Source organism: Hyla sarda, chromosome 2 (assembly GCF_029499605.1).
Source record: "Hyla sarda isolate aHylSar1 chromosome 2, aHylSar1.hap1, whole genome shotgun sequence".
Lineage (NCBI taxonomy): Eukaryota > Metazoa > Chordata > Amphibia > Anura > Hylidae > Hyla > Hyla sarda.
The window spans coordinates 22,937,079-22,960,078 of record NC_079190.1 but is presented as its reverse complement, the minus strand read 5'-3'; the positions used below and the strand labels follow the sequence as shown (position 1 = coordinate 22,960,078).

Below are 23,000 nucleotides of genomic sequence, written 5' to 3'. Positions count from 1 at the left end.
CACAGTTCCTCCATATGGACATGATGACATCACACAGTTCTTCCATATGGACATGACGACATCACACAGTTCCTCCATATGGACATGATGACATCACACAGTTCTTCCATATGGACATGACGACATCACACAGTTCTTCCATATGGACATGATGACATCACACAGTTCTTCCATATGGTCATGACGACATCACACAGTTCTTCCATATGGACATGACGACATCACACAGTTCTTCCATATGCACATGATGACATCACACAGTTCCTCCATATGGTCATGATGACATCACACAGTTCCTCTATATGGACATGATGACATCACACACTTCCTCCATATGGACATAATGACATCACACACTTCCTCCATATGGACATGATGACATCACACACTTCCTCCATATGGACATAATGACATCACACACTTCCTCCATATGGACATAATGACATCACACACTTCCTCCATATGGACATGATGACATCACACAGTTCCTCCATATGGACATGACGACATCACACAGTTCTTCCATATAGACATGACGACATCACACACTTCCTCCATATGGACATGATGACATCACACAGTTCCTCCATATGGACATGATGACATCACACAGTTCCTCCATATAGAAATGACGACATCACACAGTTCCTCCATATGGACATGACGACATCACACACTTCCTTCATATGGACATGATGACATCACACAGTTCCTCCATATGGACATGATGACATCACACACTTCCTCCATATGGACATGATGACATCACACAGTTCTTCCATATGGTCATGACGACATCACACAGTTCTTCCATATGGACATGACGACATCACACAGTTCTTCCATATGGACATGATGACATCACACAGTTCCTCCATATGGTCATGATGACATCACACAGTTCCTCTATATGGACATGATGACATCACACACTTCCTCCATATGGACATAATGACATCACACACTTCCTCCATATGGACATGACATCACACACTTCCTCCATATGGACATGATGACATCACACAGTTCCTCCATATGGACATGACGACATCACACAGTTCTTCCATATAGACATGACAACATCACACACTTCCTCCATATGGACATGATGACATCACACAGTTCCTCCATATGGACATGATGACATCACACAGTTCCTCCATATAGACATGACGACATCACACAGTTCCTTCATATAGACATGATGACATCACACAGTTCCTCCATATGGACATGATGACATCACACAGTTCCTCCATATGGACATGACGACATCACACAGTTCCTTCATATAGACATGACGACATCACACAGTTCCTCCATATGGACATGACGACATCACACAGTTCCTCCATATAGACATGACGACATCACACAGTTCCTCCATATAGACATGACGACATCACACAGTTCCTCCATATGGACATGACGACATCACACAGTTCCTCCATATAGACATGACGACATCACACAGTTCCTCCATATAGACATGACGACATCACACAGTTCCTCCATATAGACATGACGACATCACACAGTTCCTCCATATAGACATGACGACATCACACAGTTCCTCCATATGGACATGATGACATCACGCAGTTCCTTCATATGGACATGAGGACATCACACAATTCCTCCATATGGACATGATAACATCACACACTTCCTCCATATGGACATGATAACATCACACAGTTCCACCATATGGACATGATGACATCACACACTTCCTCCATATGGACATGATGACATCACACAGTTCCTCCATATGGACATGATGACATCACACAGTTCCACCATATGGACATGATGACATCACACACTTCCTCCATATGGACATGATGACATCACACAGTTCCATATGGACATGATGACATCACACAGTTGCTGTAGATTTGTCGGATCCATGATGAGAATCTCCGGTTCCACCACATCCCAGCGATGATCTATAGGATGAAATCTGGTGACTGTGGAGGCCATTGGAGTCATGTGACCTCATTGTCCTGTATGAGATGATGTCATGTGACCTCATCGTCCTGTATGAGATGAAGTCATGTGACCTCATTGTCCTGTATGAGATGATGTCATGTGACCTCATTGTCCTGTATGAGATGAAGTCATGTGACATGGGGCATTATCCTGCTGGAAGTATCATCAGAAGATGGATCCACTAGGCCCACCAATATTCTAGGTATTTTTAATTACTCTCTTGGAATAGAACAGGGAAAAAAACAGCTTTATTCTATTTATACAGGTTACAATTCTTTTTCATGCCTTTTTTTTTTTGCGATTTCATCACCAGCGCTGCAGATCCAATGAGCTGTATGTACCAGAGACGGAGGTAGGATAGGTTTTTTTTTTTGTCTTATAATTAACTATAATCATCATGTAGACATCAAGTAACGAATCATCCTCTATCCAGACAGAAATGTGGTGTCAAACCATGAGCCGGGATCCGGGGATGTATCTGGACTCGCACCACACGTTGGTCTCTCCGCAGTTGGACGTGCGCCTCTTACACTGGAAGCAGCGGCGGTACTTCTCTAACTGGTCTAGGACGAGCTCGCTCCCAGCCCTGCGCAGAATAAAGGAACATGTAACAGGAAGCAGTGGTGTCTCTGTATGGCAGTGTATCCCAACCAGGGTGCCGCCAGCTGTTGCTAAACTACAACTCCCAGCATGCCCAGACAGCCAAAGGCTGTCTGGGCATGCTGGGAATTGTAGTTTCGCAACACCTGGAGGCACACTGGTTGGGAAACAATGGTGTAAGGTATCAGAACTTATTGGGGCTTTTGTTTCAGCATGGGCATGGATTCCTGTAAGTGCCATTGGGATGAATGGGAGGGGTATGAAGAGGAGCAGGTGGTACTGTGACCAGACTTACTGCAGGTGTAGTTCCTCTTTGTGCTCCTTCTGTCTCTTTATTTCGGAGCTCTTCACCCAGTCCTCCTGTAACGCCTTCTGTAATCTATGAATCTTCTCAAACTGCACCGCTCTATCTGACAACAACCTGCAGCACAGACGGAGAAAACATTAAGGGGGTTTCCATTTCTCCCTGTAAATGACAATCACAGATAGTACTGCCTCCCTTACTCTCCCAGTAAATGACAATCACAGATAGTACTGCCTCCTTTACTCTCCCTGTAAATGACATAATCACAGATAGTACTGCCTCCCTTACTCTCCCAGTAAATGACAATCACAGATAGTACTGCCTCCTTTACTCTCCCTGTAAATGACATAATCACAGATAGTACTGCCTCCCTTACTCTCCCAGTAAATGACAATCACAGATAGTACTGCCTCCTTTACTCTCCCTGTAAATTACATAATCACAGATAGTACTGCCTCCTTTACTCTCACTGTAAATGACATAATCACAGATAGTACTGCCTCCCTTACTCTCCCTGTAAATGACATAATCACAGATAGTACTGCCTCCCTTACTCTCCCTGTAAATGACATAATCACAGATAGTACTGCCTCCCTAATTTTCCCTATAAATTACATAATTACAGATAGTACTGCCTCCTTATAGCTCCCTGTAAATGACATAATCACAGATATTACAACCTCCCTATCTCTCCCTGTAAGGCTACATTTACACTACTGTTGCGCCCCGTCAAACTTTTTTTTTTTTTTGGGAGTTTGACGGGGTGCAAATGGCAATAACAGGTCCCAATGGACCCCATCATAGTCAATGGGGTCCATTGGGCGCTGCTATTTGTAGAGAGAATAGCGGGAGAAAAAGACGGTGCAAGCACTATTTTTTTTCTCCCGCTATTCTCCCCGGCGGTCCTTACTGCTGACACACTACCGGGTCATAACTGTAGTGTGAAAGAAGCCTAAATGACATAATCAGATAGTACTGCCTCCCTTACTCTCCCTGTAAATCACATAATCTCAGATAGTACTGCCTGCCTGTCTCTCCCTGTAAATGACATAATCACAGATAGTACTGCCTGCCTGTCTCTCCCTGTAAATGACATAATCACAGATAGTACTGCCTGCCTGCCTGTCTCTCCCTGTAAATGACATAATTACAGATAGTACTGCCTCCCAGTAAATGACATAATCACAGATAGTACTGCCTCCCTGTAAAATTACATAATTACAGATAGTACTGCCTCGCTTTCTCTTCCTGTAAATTACATAATCACAGATAGTACTGCCTCCCTATCTCTCCCTGTAAATAACATGATCACAGATAGTACTGCCTTTCTTTCTCTCCCTGTAATGCTACACTTACACTACTGTTGCACCCCGTCAATAATGGGCATCAAACTTTTTTTGGGGAGTTTGACGGACGTCATTTTGACGGTGTGCAATGGGCAATAACAGGTCCCAATGGACCCCATTATAGTCAATGGGGTCCATCTTGTGCCGCTATTTGCAGAGAGACAAGCGGTAGAAAAAGATGGTGCAAGCACTATTTTTTCTCCCGCTATTCTCCCCATCAGTCGTGACAGCCGTCACACTACTGGGTCATAATGGTAGTGTGAAAGGGGCCTAAATGACATAATAGTAGACAGATAGTACTGCCTCCCTTACTCTCCCTGTAAATCACATTATCACAGATAGTACTGCCTCCCTTACTTTCCCTGTTATTCACAGATAGTACTGCCTCCCTGTCTCTCACTGTAAATGACAAACACAGATAGTAATGCCTCCCTTTCCCTCCCTCTAAATGACATAATCACAGATAGTACTGCCTGCCTGTCTCTCCCTGTAAATGACATAATCACAGATAGTACTGCCTCCCTTACTCTCCCTGTAAATGACATAGGCACAAAAAGTAAAGCCTCTCTAAATGATATACAGGAAAAAGCTGTATTGTTTGTACCTATTTTATTTACAGGGAGTAGCAGGGAGGCAGTTCTATCTGTACCTGCATCATTTACAGGCAGAGGCAGTACTATCTGTACCTATATAATTTAGGGAGAGATAAGGAGGCAGCATTGTCTGTGCTTAGATCATTTACTGGCAAAGGCAGGGAGAAGTACTATCTGTACCTAAATCATTTAGAAGAAGAAACAAGAAGTACACAATATGTGCACCTAAATTATTGACACGAGTAAACAGGGAGTACTATCTGTGCCTACGTTGTTTACAGGAAAACGACAGTATTGTGTGTGCGTAAATTATGTAGGCGTTCTATCCGATATTCATGATTTTGTAAGTTATCGGTATTGACATCTAACCTTGCCGATAATGCGTCCAGCGCGTGCGTCCATGTCCGATACCTGCTGCTGTGCGGCCTGGCACCGCTGTCCCGTTCTCTCGATCGCATCATGGCGTCCTATGGAGTAACATGTCACTCGACCTCCTTCCCTACACCCAGCATAACGCTACTGAGGAAGCAGAGTGACATGAATGTCACATGCTCCTCCATGGGACGCCATGATGCGATCGGGAGAACGGGACAGCGGAGCGGCAACACCTGAGGACAGTCGCAGGTGAGCACTATCAAGGGGGGGGCTGCTGTCTACAAGGGGATGGGGGCTGCTGTCTACAAGGGGGCTGCTACTAATGTCTGCAACTAAAAGCTAAACGTTAACAATAAACATGTTCATTTAAAAGCAGATTTGTGTAAAAAAAAAAATGTTTTCCAAAAAAAGTTATCAGCTATCGGCCTGAAAGTTCACAGGTTATCGGCTCTAAAAAAATCAATATCGGTCGATCCCTATCACTTATATGCCCATATAATTTATTTAGACATGGATGGGTCACTCAAATCCCCATTAATATGGGAGGAACCCTTAAAGGGGTACTCCGGTGGAAAAAAAAAATTCACAATCAACTGGTGCCAGAAAGTTAAAGATTTGTAAATGACTTCTATTAAAAAATCTTAATCCTTCCAGTACCTATCAGCTGCGGTATGCTCCATAGAAAGCTATTTTCTTTTTGAAATTATTTTCTGTCTGACCACAGTGCTCTCTGCTGACACCTCTGTCCATGTTAGGAACTGTCCAGAGCAGGAGAGGTTTGCTATGGGGATTTGCTTCTGCTCTGGACAGTTCCTGACATGGACAGAGGTGTCAGCAGAGAGCACTGTGGTCAGACTGGAAAGAGCTATACAACTTCCTCTGTAGTATACAGCAGCTGATAAGTACTGGAAGGATTAAGATTATTAAATAGAAGTCATTTACAAATCTGTTTAACTTTCTGGCACCAGTCGATTAAAAAAGGAGTACTCCTTTAAGCCAATTCCTACACAAAGAAGCTTTGTAAAGTTAAATCAATGGAGAATTCTTGCCCAGTGCAGATCTGTTTTATGCATAAAAAAAACAAATGTAAGTAATTTATAATACCCAGTGTTAACCCCTTCCTACCCATGTAACGTACAGTTCTTTAGAACGCCGTAACATGTCCGCTTCCTTCCTCTGCTGCACCAGGTCATTCAGTATGGCCAGGCGTTTATGTTCTGCTGCAGCTTCAAGCTGATGCTTGGACACCTCCTGGGCTCGCCTCTTCTGTTCCACCAGTTTCTCATTGTTCATGTCATGTCGGCCAAAAACCGGTTCTGGGTCCTCCGCTGCAGGTGGCAGAGCAAAACTGGGCTTCATTGTCACCTACATCAACAGTGAATAAAGACCTCTGGTCAAATGTATTTACCGTATTATTTGCCGTATAAGATGCACTTTTTCTTCCCCAAAACTGGGGGGGGGGCGGAAAGTTGGTGCGTCTTATACGGCAAATACACATTAAAACCCTGTCATACCGCGGCGGTTCCTGCGGCCATCAACGGCCGGGACCCGCGGCTAATACAGGACATCACCGATCGCGGTGATGCCCTGTATTAACCCTTCAGATGCGGCAATCAAAGCTGACCGCCACATCTGAAGGGAAAGTGACACTAACCCGGCTGCTCAGTTGGGCTGTTCGGGACCGCCGCGGTGAAATCGCGGCGTCCCGAACAGCTTACAGGACACCGGGAGGGACCTGCCTCCTCGGTGTCTGCTTCGTGCCGGGATCCCCTGCATGGCCGGCACTCTCCTTTGCGCATGCCGTCCCGTCATCCAATAGGAGCGGCGTGCGTAGCAGCGTGATGGCGGCAACGGAGAGCGAGGATACCGGGCAGCAGAGACGTTCCGGAGCGACGGGGACACCCCGGGGACGCGGCGACAGCGATGGAGGGCAACATCCAGGGCAGCGATGATGAGCGGTGACGGGTCCGGAGCGGCGGGGACACGTTAGTATTACCTCCTATACCAGTGGTCTTCAACCTGTGGACCTCCAGATGTTGCAAAACTACAACTCCTGGCATGCCCGGACAGCCAAAGGCTGTCCGGGCATGCTGGGAGTTGTAGTTTTGCAATATCTGGAGGTCCGCAGATTGAAGATCACTGTCCTATAATTTACATTGTATTTGGTTCAGAATCTTTTTTTTTTTCTAGATTTTCCTTCTTTAAAATTGGGTGCGTCCTATATGCCGGAGCGTCTTATATGGCCAAAAATACAGTAATAAGCAATGAACAACATGACATCATCTAGATTAGTCCGCAGACAGCGTCATGACCGGTATCAGGGAAGCGGTGCAATATCTGTAAGGTAAGTATATCGAAAGATTAGAAGTCACCCGCCAGTCACTGCTGGCGTCAGTTATCACAATCACAGGGTTCCAATCAGTTGTCATGTCAGCTGTAATAGGACATCTGCAGTTTTCATAGTTTACTGCATTATTTATGTATTGCAGTGACTAGAGATGAGCGAATTTACAGTAAATTTGATTCGTCACGAACTTCTCGGCTCGGCAGTTGATGTCTTTTCCTGCATAAATGTATTCAGCTTTCAGGTGCTCCGGTGGGCTGGAAAAGGTGGATACAATCCTAGGAAAGAGTCTCCTAGGACTGTATCCACCTTTTCCAGCCCATGGGAGCACCTGAAAGCTGAGCTCATTTATGCAGGAAAAGTCATCAACTGCCAAGCCGAGAAGTTCGTGACGAATCGAATTTACTGTAAGTTCGCTCATCTCTAGCAGTGACCTATTCAAGGGTCCCAGGTGGATTAAAATGTGATAAAAAAAAAAAATGTAATATCCCCTATATTAAAAAAAAAAAATTATTATTTTTTTTTTTCCAAGAGAACAAAAAATATAACAGAAAGAAAAAACCTCCCACAACATGAGAAATCAAATAAAAAACAGAATTTTTATATTCAAACTTATCAAAACTATTGATTTTTACGTAACCATATTTAAAAAAAAAAATGTATTAATTATCTGGCTTTCGTTTTGATTTCTCCTGTTGTGGGAGGTTATTCCTTCGGTTATGTTTTTTTTTTTTTTTTTGTTCTCTTGGAAAAATGTTATAAATAAAGATAAAAAAAATAATATATATATATATATATATATATATATATATATATATATATGCGAAGTTATAGAATGGAAGACGCACTCACCAAATTCTTGCTGGAAAGACAGCTTTCTTTATTGCAGCCTGCTGTACAGAAAATCATCAGTTACGAAGGTGCACAGGGAGCTGTAGATGGTAACAGGCAGGGGGCGCGCAGGGGGGGAGCAACTAGTTTCATGCACGTGGGCGCTTCCTCTGGCTCGCACGAGTGTCCACGTGTGCGAAACTAGTTGCTGCCCCCCCTGCCTGTTACCATCTACAGCTCCCTGTGCAATTTCGTACCTGGTGATTTTCTGCACAGCGCGCTGCAATAAAGAAAGCTGTCTTCCCAGCAAGAATTTGGTGAGTGAGTCTTCCATTCTATTACTTAGCTTCGTATATAAAAAAAAAATTATCTTTATTTATTATTTTTTAAATTTATTTATTATTTTTTACATTTTTTATCTTTATTTATAATTTTTTCCAAGAGAACTATTCTATTACTTTGCTTCGTATATATTTGCTACTTGGATAACTGCACCATTACCTGGGGACTTGCTACATGCGTATTCACTGGTACCCTTTGGGATTGCCCACACCTGGATACCCTATTGTGGTCCTACGTTGCTAGCGGTGCCGGACGTGTATTCTTAGTATACGGACTTATATATAAATATAATTTTTTTTTTTTTGTCATATCACATGGAATAAAAAAAAGGATATATCAAAAAATCCCATTTACCCCGAAATCCTATCAATAAAAACAAAAGACCGCAGTACAAAAAAAAAGCCTGCACACTGCTCCATGAAAATATAAAACGGTCCGTGATGTATTTTTGGAACTACAAGTTTTGTCCTATTTAAGTGAATAGGACATTGCCGCAGTTCCTTTTATAGCTATTAAGGGTCGGCAGCTGCAGGAGGAGCCATCAATTTGAAAAGATCAAAGGGATTTTAATCTCATACAGGTTAACCCTTTCAAGTGGTTGTGTAAAATTATTTAAAAAAAATGTGGCAACTTAATTTCAGAAACAGCACCGTCATTACCCATGGGCCGTGTGGCTTTTAAAGGGGTATTCTGCCCACATACATCTTATCCCCATTTCAAAGGATAGGGGATAAGATGTCTGATCACAGGGGTCCCACCACTGGGACCCCCATGATCTCTGTGCAGCACCCATGTCACACCTGGCATTCTAAACAGTATGTTTAGAACACTGGGTTTGGGTGGCCGTAGACGTGACATCACTCCCCCTCCATTCATGTCAGACAAACTGTTTAGAATGCCGGGAGCTGCACGGATATACTTTGGATAGGGGATAAGGTGTCTATGGGTGGAGTACCCCTTTAATTGAATAGGGTTAAAGTGCAATACCAAGCACAACCCATGGAAAAGAGTGGTGCTGTTCCAGAAACAGAGCCCTCCTAGCTTGGAGTATAAGCACCGGGGAAAGGCTTAATGGCATACCTGGGTGTCCAGGGCGTTTTTGTAGGATAGAATCTGTTCAGCTTTCTCTCTTAAATATTTGGACCTCTGAGCAGCCAACCTAGAAGGTAAAACACACAGACAGGTGACTGGACCTACATGAATGACCTTGGGTACTAATAGTACTGCAATACACCCTAAGGCCCTTATGCTCGTTTGCGATTATCAGCCCATTTAGGACTGTGTGCACGCGTTGCAGTAAATTAGCGGTACTGCAGCCAATAACCACAGGCATTTCTTACACGAAATACCAAAATGGCGCTCTAATGCAAATAATTCAAATCATGTTAAAACATTTTTACCGCGATTTTGGTTAATTGCGGCAAAAAAAGGCAATCAGCTGAGGAACAAGAAACCTCATATCGTCAGCTGACTGGATCTTTTGTGGAGCGGAGAAAATGTGGCCCAGCCGCACAATTCCGTGTGCCTAGCGAAAGCTCAGTAAATAAGTGCTGATCACCGAGTTCGTCCCTCTCATCATCGGGAGCCCATGGGCCTGTGTAATAGGACCTCAAGTACATAGGCAAGACAAAGGCTTCACGGTGTCATTGTGGGATACCAAAGACTTACCTAAAGGTTAAAGGGTAACTATCACTTCAAGAATCCCATAACATAATATGCTCACTCGGGATTTCGCTTGCTTTGTGCTGGTTTCAAAGAATATCATTGGCTCAAAAGCAAAGTCCACAGGAAAGAATTGCATAGTCCTCAATAGGTTCCCTAAAATCCAAATCCTTTACTACATGGCAAATGGAATACAGGTAGCAGGAAAAGGCCGACAATATCTAGCAATACAAGCTCTTACTCCTAATCTGATTGTAATGTCCGTTCATCTGTATTTTGCATTTTTTTTGCTTTGGGTCCTGTTCAGACATTGGCCCTCATTTACTATTGCAAACCTGACATGTTTTGTCGGGTTGTGCGCCAGATTCTGTCGCATTGTGCCAGAAATTCTGTCTGCTCCAGATTTTACACCAGAATTGAAAAAACCCCGACTAACTCTCCATTTTGCTAAGAAAACCTGAAAAAGGGGCGTGGTCACCGGGGAAAGGGGGCATGGTCACAGACAAGGGGCGTGTTCCCGACATTTTCACAAAATCCCAACATATTTACTAAAGTTTCCACAGAAAATGTGGTGGATTTGAGCTGAGGAAAACCCAACAGATCAGAGCATGTGTAAAAAAAAAAAAAGCAAAGTGTAGGGAAAGTGGAAAATGTAGGGAAACCCTAGGAAATACCGTGGAAAATAAATTGTAGGGAATTAAAACCCACAAAGAAACCTACACAACACTCTTAGTAAATAAGGGCCATTATGTTTATGTCTAAACAGTTTCTGTGTTTATTCTCCCTGGTTTGGGAAGAGTTAACCTTACAGCCCTTCAGCACTGGGAGCGTATATAAGGCCTCTTCAGGTACTGCTCTGGGCTGGTAATTTCACCTGTTACTCTGACCAAGTTTTCATAATTTTGTTATGTCTGTGTGTGTGCTCTAATGTCTTTAGTTAGCCATGGCTCCATGTCCTAGTTATTTGATATAGATTTTAGCTTGCTTTGTTTTAGTATTTGTATAGTTTAGTATTTAGCATTTGTGGGGTTTTAGTATTGTTCATTCTGCATATGCTTTGTGTTTAATGAGTCCGTGTTCACATTGTGCGTTTGTCAATCCTGTTTTGACCTTGTTGGATCCTGGATCTCCTAGGATAGAATCCTGTTCTGAGCCTTGTGCTAACCTGTCTATCTAGGAGTGAGTTAGCCATGTGTCTTTACCCGTGTTTGCTTGTGTTTAGGATTTTTGTTCCCGGCTAGTATCCTGTTCACACTGGTGAGTGTGTCTGCTAGCTAAGAGCCTATTTGGCTTTAGTAATCATATCCCTCCATGCGTCCTTGTTCTTAGTCCAGTGTGAACAGTGCTCTTGATTTCTTGACCTGTTTAGTGTTCTGACATTCAGTTAACCTGTTCATCCCCTGCATCTCCTGGTTTTGTCTGCTGTATATTTATCCTTATGTCTAGTCTTGTTCATATTATTATATCTGCCATTATCTTGATCCTGGTTCTTCAACTGTTAGTTAGTTTGCTATATCCTGCCTGCTATATCTGTTTGTAACTTTGTAGTATTCCTGTTATGTTCCTGACTTTTTTTTTCTGACATGTAAACTTTGTTTTGTTTGACTCTTATTCCCATGCACTTTAGTGCAGTATAGGGTCCATTGTTGTGGTTGTTGATCCGTGGTTTAGGGCAGATGTGCAATAGGAAGGGACAGCGTTTGTTGGGACAGTTAGGGCTCACTTTCTCCCAGCTCCCTGCCCCCCTTTCATGACACTGACTACATCACACTACGTTTTCAGCCTACGGCTGCCAGATCTGGCTGAGGAGGGGAAAACCGTGCGCTCCCGTACCCCAGCCGGTCTGGACCGGTGCTGAAATCCATTGACTTTATTGAGCTGACTGGAGTCACCATTTAACTCCAGTCGGCTCAATTCTGCCCCGTATACTACGGTTTTAGGTCCAGTCAGAAAACCGGATACGGGTGGAAAATGAGCCGACCGGCTCATTAAAATCAATGGATTTCAGCACCGGTCCTGCTGGGGTACGGGAGCACATGGTTTTCCCCTCCCCCAGCCATTCAGCCATAGGCTGAAAACCTGGTGTAAAAGGAGCCTAAGAGCATAAAGAGCTAGAAATGCCTTAGCCTTTACATGACCTGAGAGAGATCTGTATTTTGTTTGTCATGTAATAAAGTATTTGTGTTTTATGGAACTTCTTTTTCCATTTGTTCACTTAATGAACCTTTTGATGTTATGTGGTGTATGGACTTTCTAACAGTTTTGATACACTCAGGTGCTTTATTGGGTGGGGGGGGGGGACTATATTAGTAGTGTATGGTGGTATGATTTAGGAATAGATTGTAGTACTATGGGGACTCTAATGTGGTTGTCTCATCACAGGTAACCCCTTTCATTTTGGAGACCCTGTACCAAGTAGATTTTGGCAGCAGGTTTGGCTCCTTGCAAAAAATAAAAATAAAAAATAAAAATAATTAAAACAAAAAATATATATATAAAAATTTGTGACTGCTGAAGTCGAAATGCAGTTCTGCTATATGTAGCAGAGCTAACCTAGCGCAATGTTCTGTGAAGTCATTCTGTGTTATCTGTGGTCAATCTACTGCATTATAAAAGGGTGATCGGTGAGTATGAGAGAAGCAGCTCTGCTATAATGTGGTGTCTCATTACCCTTCTGCCAGCTGAACCTGTTCTAGCTTGGCCAGTAAGTCCTGGTCCTGCTTCTCTTTCACGTCTTTGCTTCTTCTCTCTGCCATTTGTCTAGTCAGCGACTGGTAGTACTGCTCTTGTTTTAGTAAAGCTGGAGGAGTCAGGGGCCTTTTCTGGAAGATGTAGGATCTCTGCAAGAAGGAGAATTGGTCTTTTAAAAGGGAATGTACATATTTTACAACCAAGAACTTTTCTTCAGGTTATCGCCCCTCTTACCCATCACAACCTGTTAGGCCGGGTTCACACTACGGAATTTCCGCCTGCAATTCCGCTTTGAAATTGAAGCAGAAATTCCACTTACTAAAAAGTATAGTGTAGTGAATGGGTTTTCCGTTCACAAATTCACACTTCGGAATTTGTGAACGCAAAATCCGCTTGAAAATTTCTGCCTGAAGAATGGTGTTGCTAGTTCTTCAGGCGGAAATACTCGCGGAACACATTGCAGTCTATTGGAGACTGCAGTGTCCGCGTGGTCCTAGCGCAGACTCATTCCGTCGGTGCTGGCCGCACTCGGAATCTCCGGGTGGAAATTTTCTGCCTGGAGATTCCGCAGTGTGAACCGAGCCTTACTGTCAACCCTCCCCCATACAACATCCAGTCCCTCAGGGGAGGATACAGGAACCTTTTTTCATGTTATGAACCTTCTTACCACTCACGGGGGGGGGGGGGGGGTAGGTGCACTGATGTTATACTCAGGGTTTGATGGTGTAGTTGGAATGTACATGCACTAAATGTATTAAATGGTGCAGAGCCTGCGATAGACATGGGGCAGGGACACATTTTTGTGAAATTTCACTTCAGAACAACACTTTGTATGACCCCCTTCTTCTGCAACTTTTGTGCAACTTTTTTCACCCACGTCACTTTTGTGCAACTTTTTGAAAGCCTGGTCTGGGCCGGTGTATGTTTTTATGTTTTTTGAGTAATTGCATATGCAAAATTTTTGCGACAAATATACACAAAAACCTGTGCAAATCCCTTGATAAATTCCCCCCACAGTTACTGTCTTATCTTCCCTGTACAGCCTCCAGTGACTCAGGGAGGGATACAGGACCTTTTCTTCATGTGATCACCCCCTCCTACCAACCACACCCTGTTACTGTCGTGTCTCCCCTCTATAACTTTTAGTGACCCCATGTAGAAATACAACTTTTTTTTCCTCCATGTCCCCCCCCCCTCCGTCCTATCTTGCCAATCACAACCTGTTACTGTCATCCCTCCCCCATACAGAATCCAGTCCCTTAGATACACGAACCTTTCCTCACCCATCTTATCAGACACAATTACCCTCATTTACTAATGTCAACCGGACTTTTTTTGTCGGGTTGTGCGACCAAATTTGGTTGCACAACCCGACAAAATATATCATCACTCCGAGTGTTTTTTAAACCCGTCAAAATGGGCGTGGTTATCACAAAAAGGGGCGTGTTCCCGACAAAAAAAGAAAAAACACTTTGAGTATGATGAAAAACTGAATTTTTCTTCACTAAAACTCAATTACTGAAAACCCAGTGAATCCTACCCCCATCATGGAACAGGGTCTGTTCCATGTTGGGGGTAGTAGTACAGGGGTTGATAGCATCGGGTCTCACTTCTGAGACCCGATCTGATAAAAAGTTATTAAGCAGGGGAGCGGGCAGCATGGTCCGCTCCCCAGCAATGTATGATGTGTTTTACTTTCATTTTCAAATTCCCCGCCGGGATCCTTGAATGGCCGGTACTGAGGAGCCAATCAGGGATCCCTGCGAGCTGCGGTGGGGAAAGATATATAGAATCGCTGGGGTTTTGTATATGTCCCCACAGCTTCTATATATCTTGCCCCCTGCTGCGTTATATATGTCTAGTCCCCCGCCGCAGCGCATGTGTGTGTGTATATATATATACCCCCCGCACAGCGCTATTATATACCCCCGCAGCGCATGTAGATATATATTATATATGCCCCGCACAGGGCATCTATATACGTATGCCTCTGAAGCGCTATTAATGACTAATTCAGTGGTCTACAACTTGCGGACCTCCAGATGTTGCAGGTTGGAGACCACTGTGCTTGTCAGTGATAGCGCTTCAGAGGCATATGTATATAGAAGTGAAGTGGGGAGCAGACATATAGCATTATCTGGTCCCCACTTCGCTTCTATACACAATCCTCAGCAAACACCAGAGCTGCCCCATCGCCTCCCCCATCCCCGGTGTTATAATTACCTGTTGCCGGGGTCCGGGATCATTCTAGCTTCGGCGTTGTTGCTGTGCGCACTGACGGTAGCGCTTTAGAGGCATACGTATATAGATGCGCTGTGCGGGGCATATATAATATATATCTACATGCGCTGCGGGGGTATATAATAGCGCTGTGCGGGGATATATATACTGTATTTATCGGGGTATACCACGCACCGGCCTATAACACGCACCCTCATTTTACCAAGGATATTTGGGTAAAAAAAGTTTTTTACCCAAATATCCTAGGTAAAATGAGGGTGCGTGTGTGTGCATGTGTATACCCCGATATACCCCCAGGAAAGGCCGGGGGAGAGAGGCCATCACTGCCCGCTTCTCTCCCCCTGCCTTTCCTGGGGTCTAGAGCCCTGCTGCCGCCGCTTCTCTCCCCCCGCCGCTTCACATGTGCTGCGGGGGGTATATAATAGCGCTATGCGGGGGGATATATATATATGTACACATGCGCTGCAGGGGGTATATGATAGAGCTGTGCCGGGGGCATATATATATATATATATATATATATACACACATGCGCTGCGGGGGCAGGTGATTGCGCTGTGTGGGGGGCATGTGATTGCGCTGTGCGGTGGGCATGCAACACAATTTCCAACCCGTGCAACACAATTTATTTTTTCCGTACGACACATTAGTAAATCAGGGAGAAAAACACACGGAGTAAATGAAGAAACACTCAGAGATAAACCCGACACTCTTAGTAAATGAGGGCCAGTGTGTGTGGCCATCTTGTACAGTCTTCAGTGACTCCAGGGGGTAAATAAAGACATTTCTGGGTCTAATTTTTTAGCAGAAGTACATAATTGTATGAAATCCCCATTCAGATTAAAGGGGTATTCCAGACCAAAACTTTTTTTTATATATCAACTGGCTCCGGAAAGCAGATTTGTAAATTACTTCTATTAAAAAATCTTTATCCTTCCAATAGTTATTAGCTTATGAAGTGGAGTTGCTGTTTTCTGTCTAACTGCTTTCTGATGACTCACGTCCCGGGAGCTGTGCAGTTCCTATGGGGATATTCTCCCATCATGCACAGCTCCCGGGACGTGACATCATCATTGAGCAGTTAGACAGAAAACTTCAGAAGCTAATAACTATTGGAAGGATTAAGATTTTTTAATAGAAGTAATTTACAAATCTGTTTAACTTTCCGGAGCCAGTTGATATATATAAAAAAAGGTTTTGCCTGGAATACCCCTTAAAGACATTTTTGAAATTTCTTGAACAAATCTGCTGCATGTAAATATACCCTAATAAACTTAAAGGGGTACTCCGGTGGAAAACTTTTTTTTTTTTTTTTTTTTAAATAAACTGGTGCCAGAAAGTTAAACAGATTTGTAAATGACATCTATTAAAAAAATCTTAATCCTTTTAGTACTTTTTAGCAGCTGTATGCTACAGAGGAAATTCTTTACTTTTTGAAATTCTTTTTTGTCTTGTCCACAGTGCTCTCTGCTGACACCTCTGTCCAGAGCAGCATAGGTTTGCTATGGGGATTTTCTCCTGCTCTGGACAGTTCCTGATACGGGCATCAGGTGTCAGCAGAGAGCACTGTGGTCAGACAGAAAAGAAATAAAAAAATATATATATTTTCCTCTGTAGCATACAGCTACTAATAAGTACTGAAAGTATTAAGATTTTTTTTATAGAAATAATTTACAAATCTGTTTAACTTTCTGGCACCAGTTCATTTAAAAAAAAAAAAAAGTTTTCCACCGGAGTACCTCTTTAAAGGGGTATTCAGCTGCTCAGCATTTGTAACAAACTGTTCTGAGCGCTAGAGCCGGCGCCGGGAGCCGACGCCCCACCCACTCAATGCAGGTGTATGGGAGGACAGCCGTCACGACCCCTCCCATAGACTTGCATTGAGGAGGCGGGGTGTGACATCATGAGGGGGTGGGGCTATGACGTCACGAGCTCCCGGCGCCGGCTCTAGCATTCGGAACAGTTTGTTCCAAACACTGAGCAGCAGAGTACCCCTTTAACTTAGTTACTGAAGCTCTTACATAAAACTCTGTGCTTCTACCGTTCTGGCCGTTTCTGATGGCTTCTGCCACACCCTTGTTGTACGCTGCATCTTTCTCTCTTTGTTCTCGATTCGCCTGAGCTTGTAACTAGAGACAAAGTACAAGAAAAATACAGACAGACAGTAGCAGCACTGTAGAAATATATAGAATATATAGTTTATATACAGAAATTGTCTATAATGTTAATTAATTGTGTACAGATATTATATTACCTAATCTGTACTGATCCTGAGTTACATGCTATTTTATCCCCCGTGCTGCACTCACTATTCTGCTGGTTCTTTCTGAGGATGCTAATTAATTGTGTACATACATTACATTACTTATCCTGTACTGATCCTGAGTTATATCCTGTATTATACTCCAGAGCTGTACTCACTATTCTGCTGGTGAGGTCACTGTGTACATACAATACATTACTTATCCTGTACTGATCCTGAGTTATATCCTGTATTATACTCCAGAGCTGTACTCACTATTCTGCTGGTGAGGTCACTGTGTACATACATTACATTACTTATCCTGTACTGATCCTGAGTTATATCCTGTATTATACTTCAGAGCTGTACTCACTATTCTGCTGGTGAGGTCACTGTGTACATACATTACATTACTTATCCTGTACTGATCCTGAGTTATATCCTGTATTATACTCCAGAGCTGTACTCACTATTCTGCTGGTGAGGTCACTGTGTACATACATTACATTACTTATCCTGTACTGATCCTGAGTTATATCCTGTATTATACTCCAGAGCTGTACTCACTATTCTGCTGGTGAGATCACTGTGTACATACATTACATTACTAATCCTGTACTGATCCTGAGTTATATCCTGTATTATACTCCAGAGCTGTACTCACTATTCTGCTGGTGAGGTCACTGTGTACATATATTACATTACTTATTCTGTACTGATCCTGAGTTATATCCTGTATTATACTCCAGAGCTGTACTCACTATTCTGCTGGTGAGGTCACTGTGTACATATATTACATTACTTATCCTGTACTGATCCTGAGTTATATCCTGTATTATACTCCAGAGCTGTACTCACTATTCTGCTGGTGAGTTCACTGTGTACATACATTACATTACTTATCCTGTACTGATCCTGAGTTATATCCTGTATTATACTCCAGAGCTGTACTCACTATTCTGCTGGTGAGGTCACTGTGTACATATATTACATTATTTATCCTGTACTGATCCTGAGTTATATCCTGTGTTATACTCCAGAGCTGTACTCACTATTCTGCTGTGAGGTCACTGTGTACATACATTACATTACTTATCCTGTACTGATCCTGAGTTATATCCTGTATTATACTCCAGAGCTGTACTCACTATTCTGCTGGTGAGGTCACTGTGTACATACATTACATTACTTATCCTGTACTGATCCTGAGTTATATCCTGTATTATACTTCAGATCTGTACTCACTATTCTGCTGGTGGAGTCACTGTGTACATACATTACATTACTTATCCTGTACTGATCCTGAGTTATATCCTGTATTATACTCCAGAGCTGTACTCACTATTCTGCTGTGAGGTCACTGTGTACATACATTACATTACTTATCCTGTACTGATCCTGAGTTATATCCTGTATTATACTCCAGAGCTGTACTCACTATTCTGCTGGTGAGGTCACTGTGTACATACATTACATTACTTATCCTGTACTGATCCTGAGTTATATCCTGTATTATACTTCAGATCTGTACTCACTATTCTGCTGGTGGAGTCACTGTGTACATACATTACATTACTTATCCTGTACTGATCCTGAGTTATATCCTGTATTATACTCCAGAGCTGTACTCACTATTCTGCTAGTGAGGTCACTGTGTACATACATTACATTACTTATCCTGTACTGATCCTGAGTTATATCCTGTATTATACTCCAGAGCTGTACTCACTATTCTGCTGGTGGGGTCACTGTGTACATTACATTACTTATCCTGTACTGATCCTGAGTTCTATCCTGTATTATACTCCAGAGCTGTACTCACTATTCTGCTGTGAGGTCACTGTGTACATACATTACATTACTTATCCTGTACTGATCCTGAGTTATATCCTGCATTATACTCCAGAGCTGTACTCACTATTCTGCTGGTGAGGTCACTGTGTACATACAATACATTACTTATCCTGTACTGATCCTGAGTTATATCCTGTATTATACTCCAGAGCTGTACTCACTATTCTGCTGGTGAGGTCACTGTGTACATACATTACATTACTTATCCTGTACTGATCCTGAGTTATATCCTGTATTATACTCCAGAGCTGTACTCACTATTCTGCTGGTGAGATCACTGTGTACATACATTACATTACTAATCCTGTACTGATCCTGAGTTATATCCTGTATTATACTCCAGAGCTGTACTCACTATTCTGCTGGTGAGGTCACTGTGTACATATATTACATTACTTATTCTGTACTGATCCTGAGTTATATCCTGTATTATACTCCAGAGCTGTACTCACTATTCTGCTGGTGAGGTCACTGTGTACATACATTACATTACTTATCCTGTACTGATCCTGAGTTATATCCTGTATTATACTCCAGAGCTGTACTCACTATTCTGCTGGTGAGGTCACTGTGTACATACATTACATTACTTATCCTGTACTGATCCTGAGTTATATCCTGTATTATACTCCAGAGCTGTACTCACTATTCTGCTGGTGAGGTCACTGTGTACATATATTACATTATTTATCCTGTACTGATCCTGAGTTATATCCTGTGTTATACTCCAGAGCTGTACTCACTATTCTGCTGTGAGGTCACTGTGTACATACATTACATTACTTATCCTGTACTGATCCTGAGTTATATCCTGTATTATACTCCAGAGCTGTACTCACTATTCTGCTGGTGAGGTCACTGTGTACATACATTACATTACTTATCCTGTACTGATCCTGAGTTATATCCTGTATTATACTTCAGATCTGTACTCACTATTCTGCTGGTGGAGTCACTGTGTACATACATTACATTACTTATCCTGTACTGATCCTGAGTTATATCCTGTATTATACTCCAGAGCTGTACTCACTATTCTGCTGGTGAGGTCACTGTGTACATACATTACATTACTTATCCTGTACTGATCCTGAGTTATATCCTGTATTATACTCCAGAGCTGTACTCACTATTCTGCTGGTGGGGTCACTGTGTACATTACATTACTTATCCTGTACTGATCCTGAGTTCTATCCTGTATTATACTCCAGAGCTGTACTCACTATTCTGCTGTGAGGTCACTGTGTACATACATTACATTACTTATCCTGTACTGATCCTGAGTTATATCCTGTATTATACTCCAGAGCTGTACTCACTATTCTGCTGTGAGGTCACTGTGTACATACATTACATTACTTATCCTGTACTGATCCTGAGTTATATCCTGTAAATCTTTTATTAGAAAAATATAAATCATAACAAAACATAAACCAGCACAACTTTGCCATAACGGAAAACAACAACATGAAATAACATAAACCCAAACTTTACATTTAAATAAAAGAACAAAAATCCTGCCTAACCGGCCAGCCCAGCTTTCCTACTAGAACTAGAAATATTATAACTACACCTTTCATAGCCAAACAACACACTCATAAGAAACATAAATATAGCACTATTTCGCTTTAACTCAAAACACCCAAACTCGGGAAAAATCATACATAGAAAACACAACAAGCACTCACACTGCACGCCATTTTTTTTTTTTTTTTTTTTTATAATAATATTAATAATAATAATAATAATAATAATAATAACACTATACCATACTCACACATGCACACATATATATCCATATATTAACTACATTTAACCAAGAAACCAAAAATAAATAAATAAATAAATTAAATTCAACTCAAAATACCCAAACTCGGGAAAATATCTCAGAAAACACAATACACACATGGGACACACATCTTTACTACATACTACATATATAAACCAAAGAAAATAAATCCACAACGGGATACTAAAGAAACATTACTACAAAAACAAAACTGGTTCGACTGCCATGTCCATCTCTACTATAAATACTATATACATTTTTTATATAATAATATTACATACATTATACATACTATATACATAACTAACTATATACACTACTATGTACAATACTATACACAAACTATATACACCTATAAATAAACAGAAAACACACCTACAAATATAAAAGAACATTCTACACTAAACTGACCCTTCACCCACACCACCTGCCCTCCTGTACATGGGTCAGAGTTTTTTCCATACAGTTCATAGTCCTCAATGTCCAGTCCACTGACCCATGCCAGGTCCACCAAAAGAAAAGACCACCACCACCCACAAATACACCCTCCCAACCTAGAACTCCTCCCAACCAACTTAACCATAACCAGCTTTAACATACATAAGCAAACAATACAACCCACTTTAGGCCCAAGTTCGGTGCCTGTAAGCCCTTCATAACCATAGCATCTGAAAACAAAACAAAAAGCTAGGGTGCACATGCATTAGCCCACCACCAGGAAGAAGGATGGCAATCCTGATACATACAAAATGTATATTCTTTCCCTAACTGCACCCTACCTCTCACCCTACCATTATCCCTAAAGATAAACTGACCCTACTATCACCCTAACCCTGTCCCTGCATCACTGTCCCTAACCAAATCAAGGGTACTCTACCCAAAAGGTCTAGCTAGTACCTAGGGCACATCAAAAGAAAACCCTCTCCATAGGAGAGAAGCCCTACTGGTACCAAGACTGCCATACTCCAAAGACCTGATCTTCCCGAGGTCACCGGTGATGTTCCTACAGACCTCCACCTCGGAGAGGACTTTGCGCTGATTAGACACTAAACACCGTGCATTCCACGTGTAGTATCTAACCACTAAGCTGACTAAAAACAAAGTGCCCCGATCTCGGCCACCCAGGTTCCTGAATGCCCCATAAGCCCACTCTGGATAGGTAAGGCCGGCAAGTTGACTCCAGCAGATGGAAGCGCCCACCCGGTTGTAGACCCTTATATTAAAGGGACAATGAAGCAGGAAATGGTCCATGCTTTCCAGCATGTCCCCGCACTCTTCTCGGGGACATCCCCGGTCATCAGATCTCCTGCACTTCAAATTGTCCCTCACATATAACTTCCCCTGAAAGCAGCGCCAGGCCAAGTCCCAAAACTTCTGGGGGATCCTTTTCATATTTAAGAGATACAACCCCACCCTCAGATCCCGACCTGGGCAGTCCCTGAGCGCCAGAGGCTTCTGGAAGTGGGTCAACAGAACCCGTTTGTCAAGGAACTGCCTTGACTGGGTCCTGATCTCCCACACTCCCAGACCCCACCGACGTATCGCCTTCAGAGTCGGGGTAGCATAAGCCGGAAGATGCCCATGGGGCGTACGGAGGTCCTTCACTTGCCCTCCTGTCTCCCATTCCTGGAAGAAAGGCCGAAACCATTCCCTGCAGGAGAGTACCCACGGAGGAGCCCTCTCTGACCAGAGGTTTGAGATGTTGGCTTTCAAGAAGGTGTTTGTTAAGAACACCACAGGGTTTACCATAGATAAACCCCCTAGTCTCCTCGTGCGGTACGTAACCTCTCTCTT

At 42.7% G+C, this 23,000-nt stretch overlaps 1 protein-coding gene across 4 annotated transcripts in view; it reads right to left on the bottom strand.

The window, feature by feature from the left end:
- Positions 1–2,214: 2,214 nt before the first annotated feature.
- The window catches only part of CCDC81 (coiled-coil domain containing 81), a 95,158-nt gene continuing 74,372 nt past the window's right edge, over positions 2,215–23,000 (bottom strand). For 2 of the 4 annotated variants that reach the window (XM_056561388.1, XM_056561389.1), the window contains 6 exons: positions 17,343–17,450; positions 13,060–13,229; positions 9,808–9,886; positions 6,349–6,575; positions 2,888–3,013; positions 2,215–2,578 (listed from right to left, as the gene is read on the bottom strand). In XM_056561388.1, the coding sequence (XP_056417363.1) occupies positions 2,440–2,578; positions 2,888–3,013; positions 6,349–6,575; positions 9,808–9,886; positions 13,060–13,229; positions 17,343–17,450 (849 nt within the window). In that variant the 3' untranslated portion in view covers positions 2,215–2,439. Of the gene's footprint in view, positions 2,579–2,887; positions 3,014–6,335; positions 6,576–9,807; positions 9,887–13,059; positions 13,230–17,342; positions 17,451–23,000 lie in introns of all 4 variants that reach the window. The other 2 variants (XM_056561387.1, XR_008889459.1) reach the window with 2 other exon arrangements.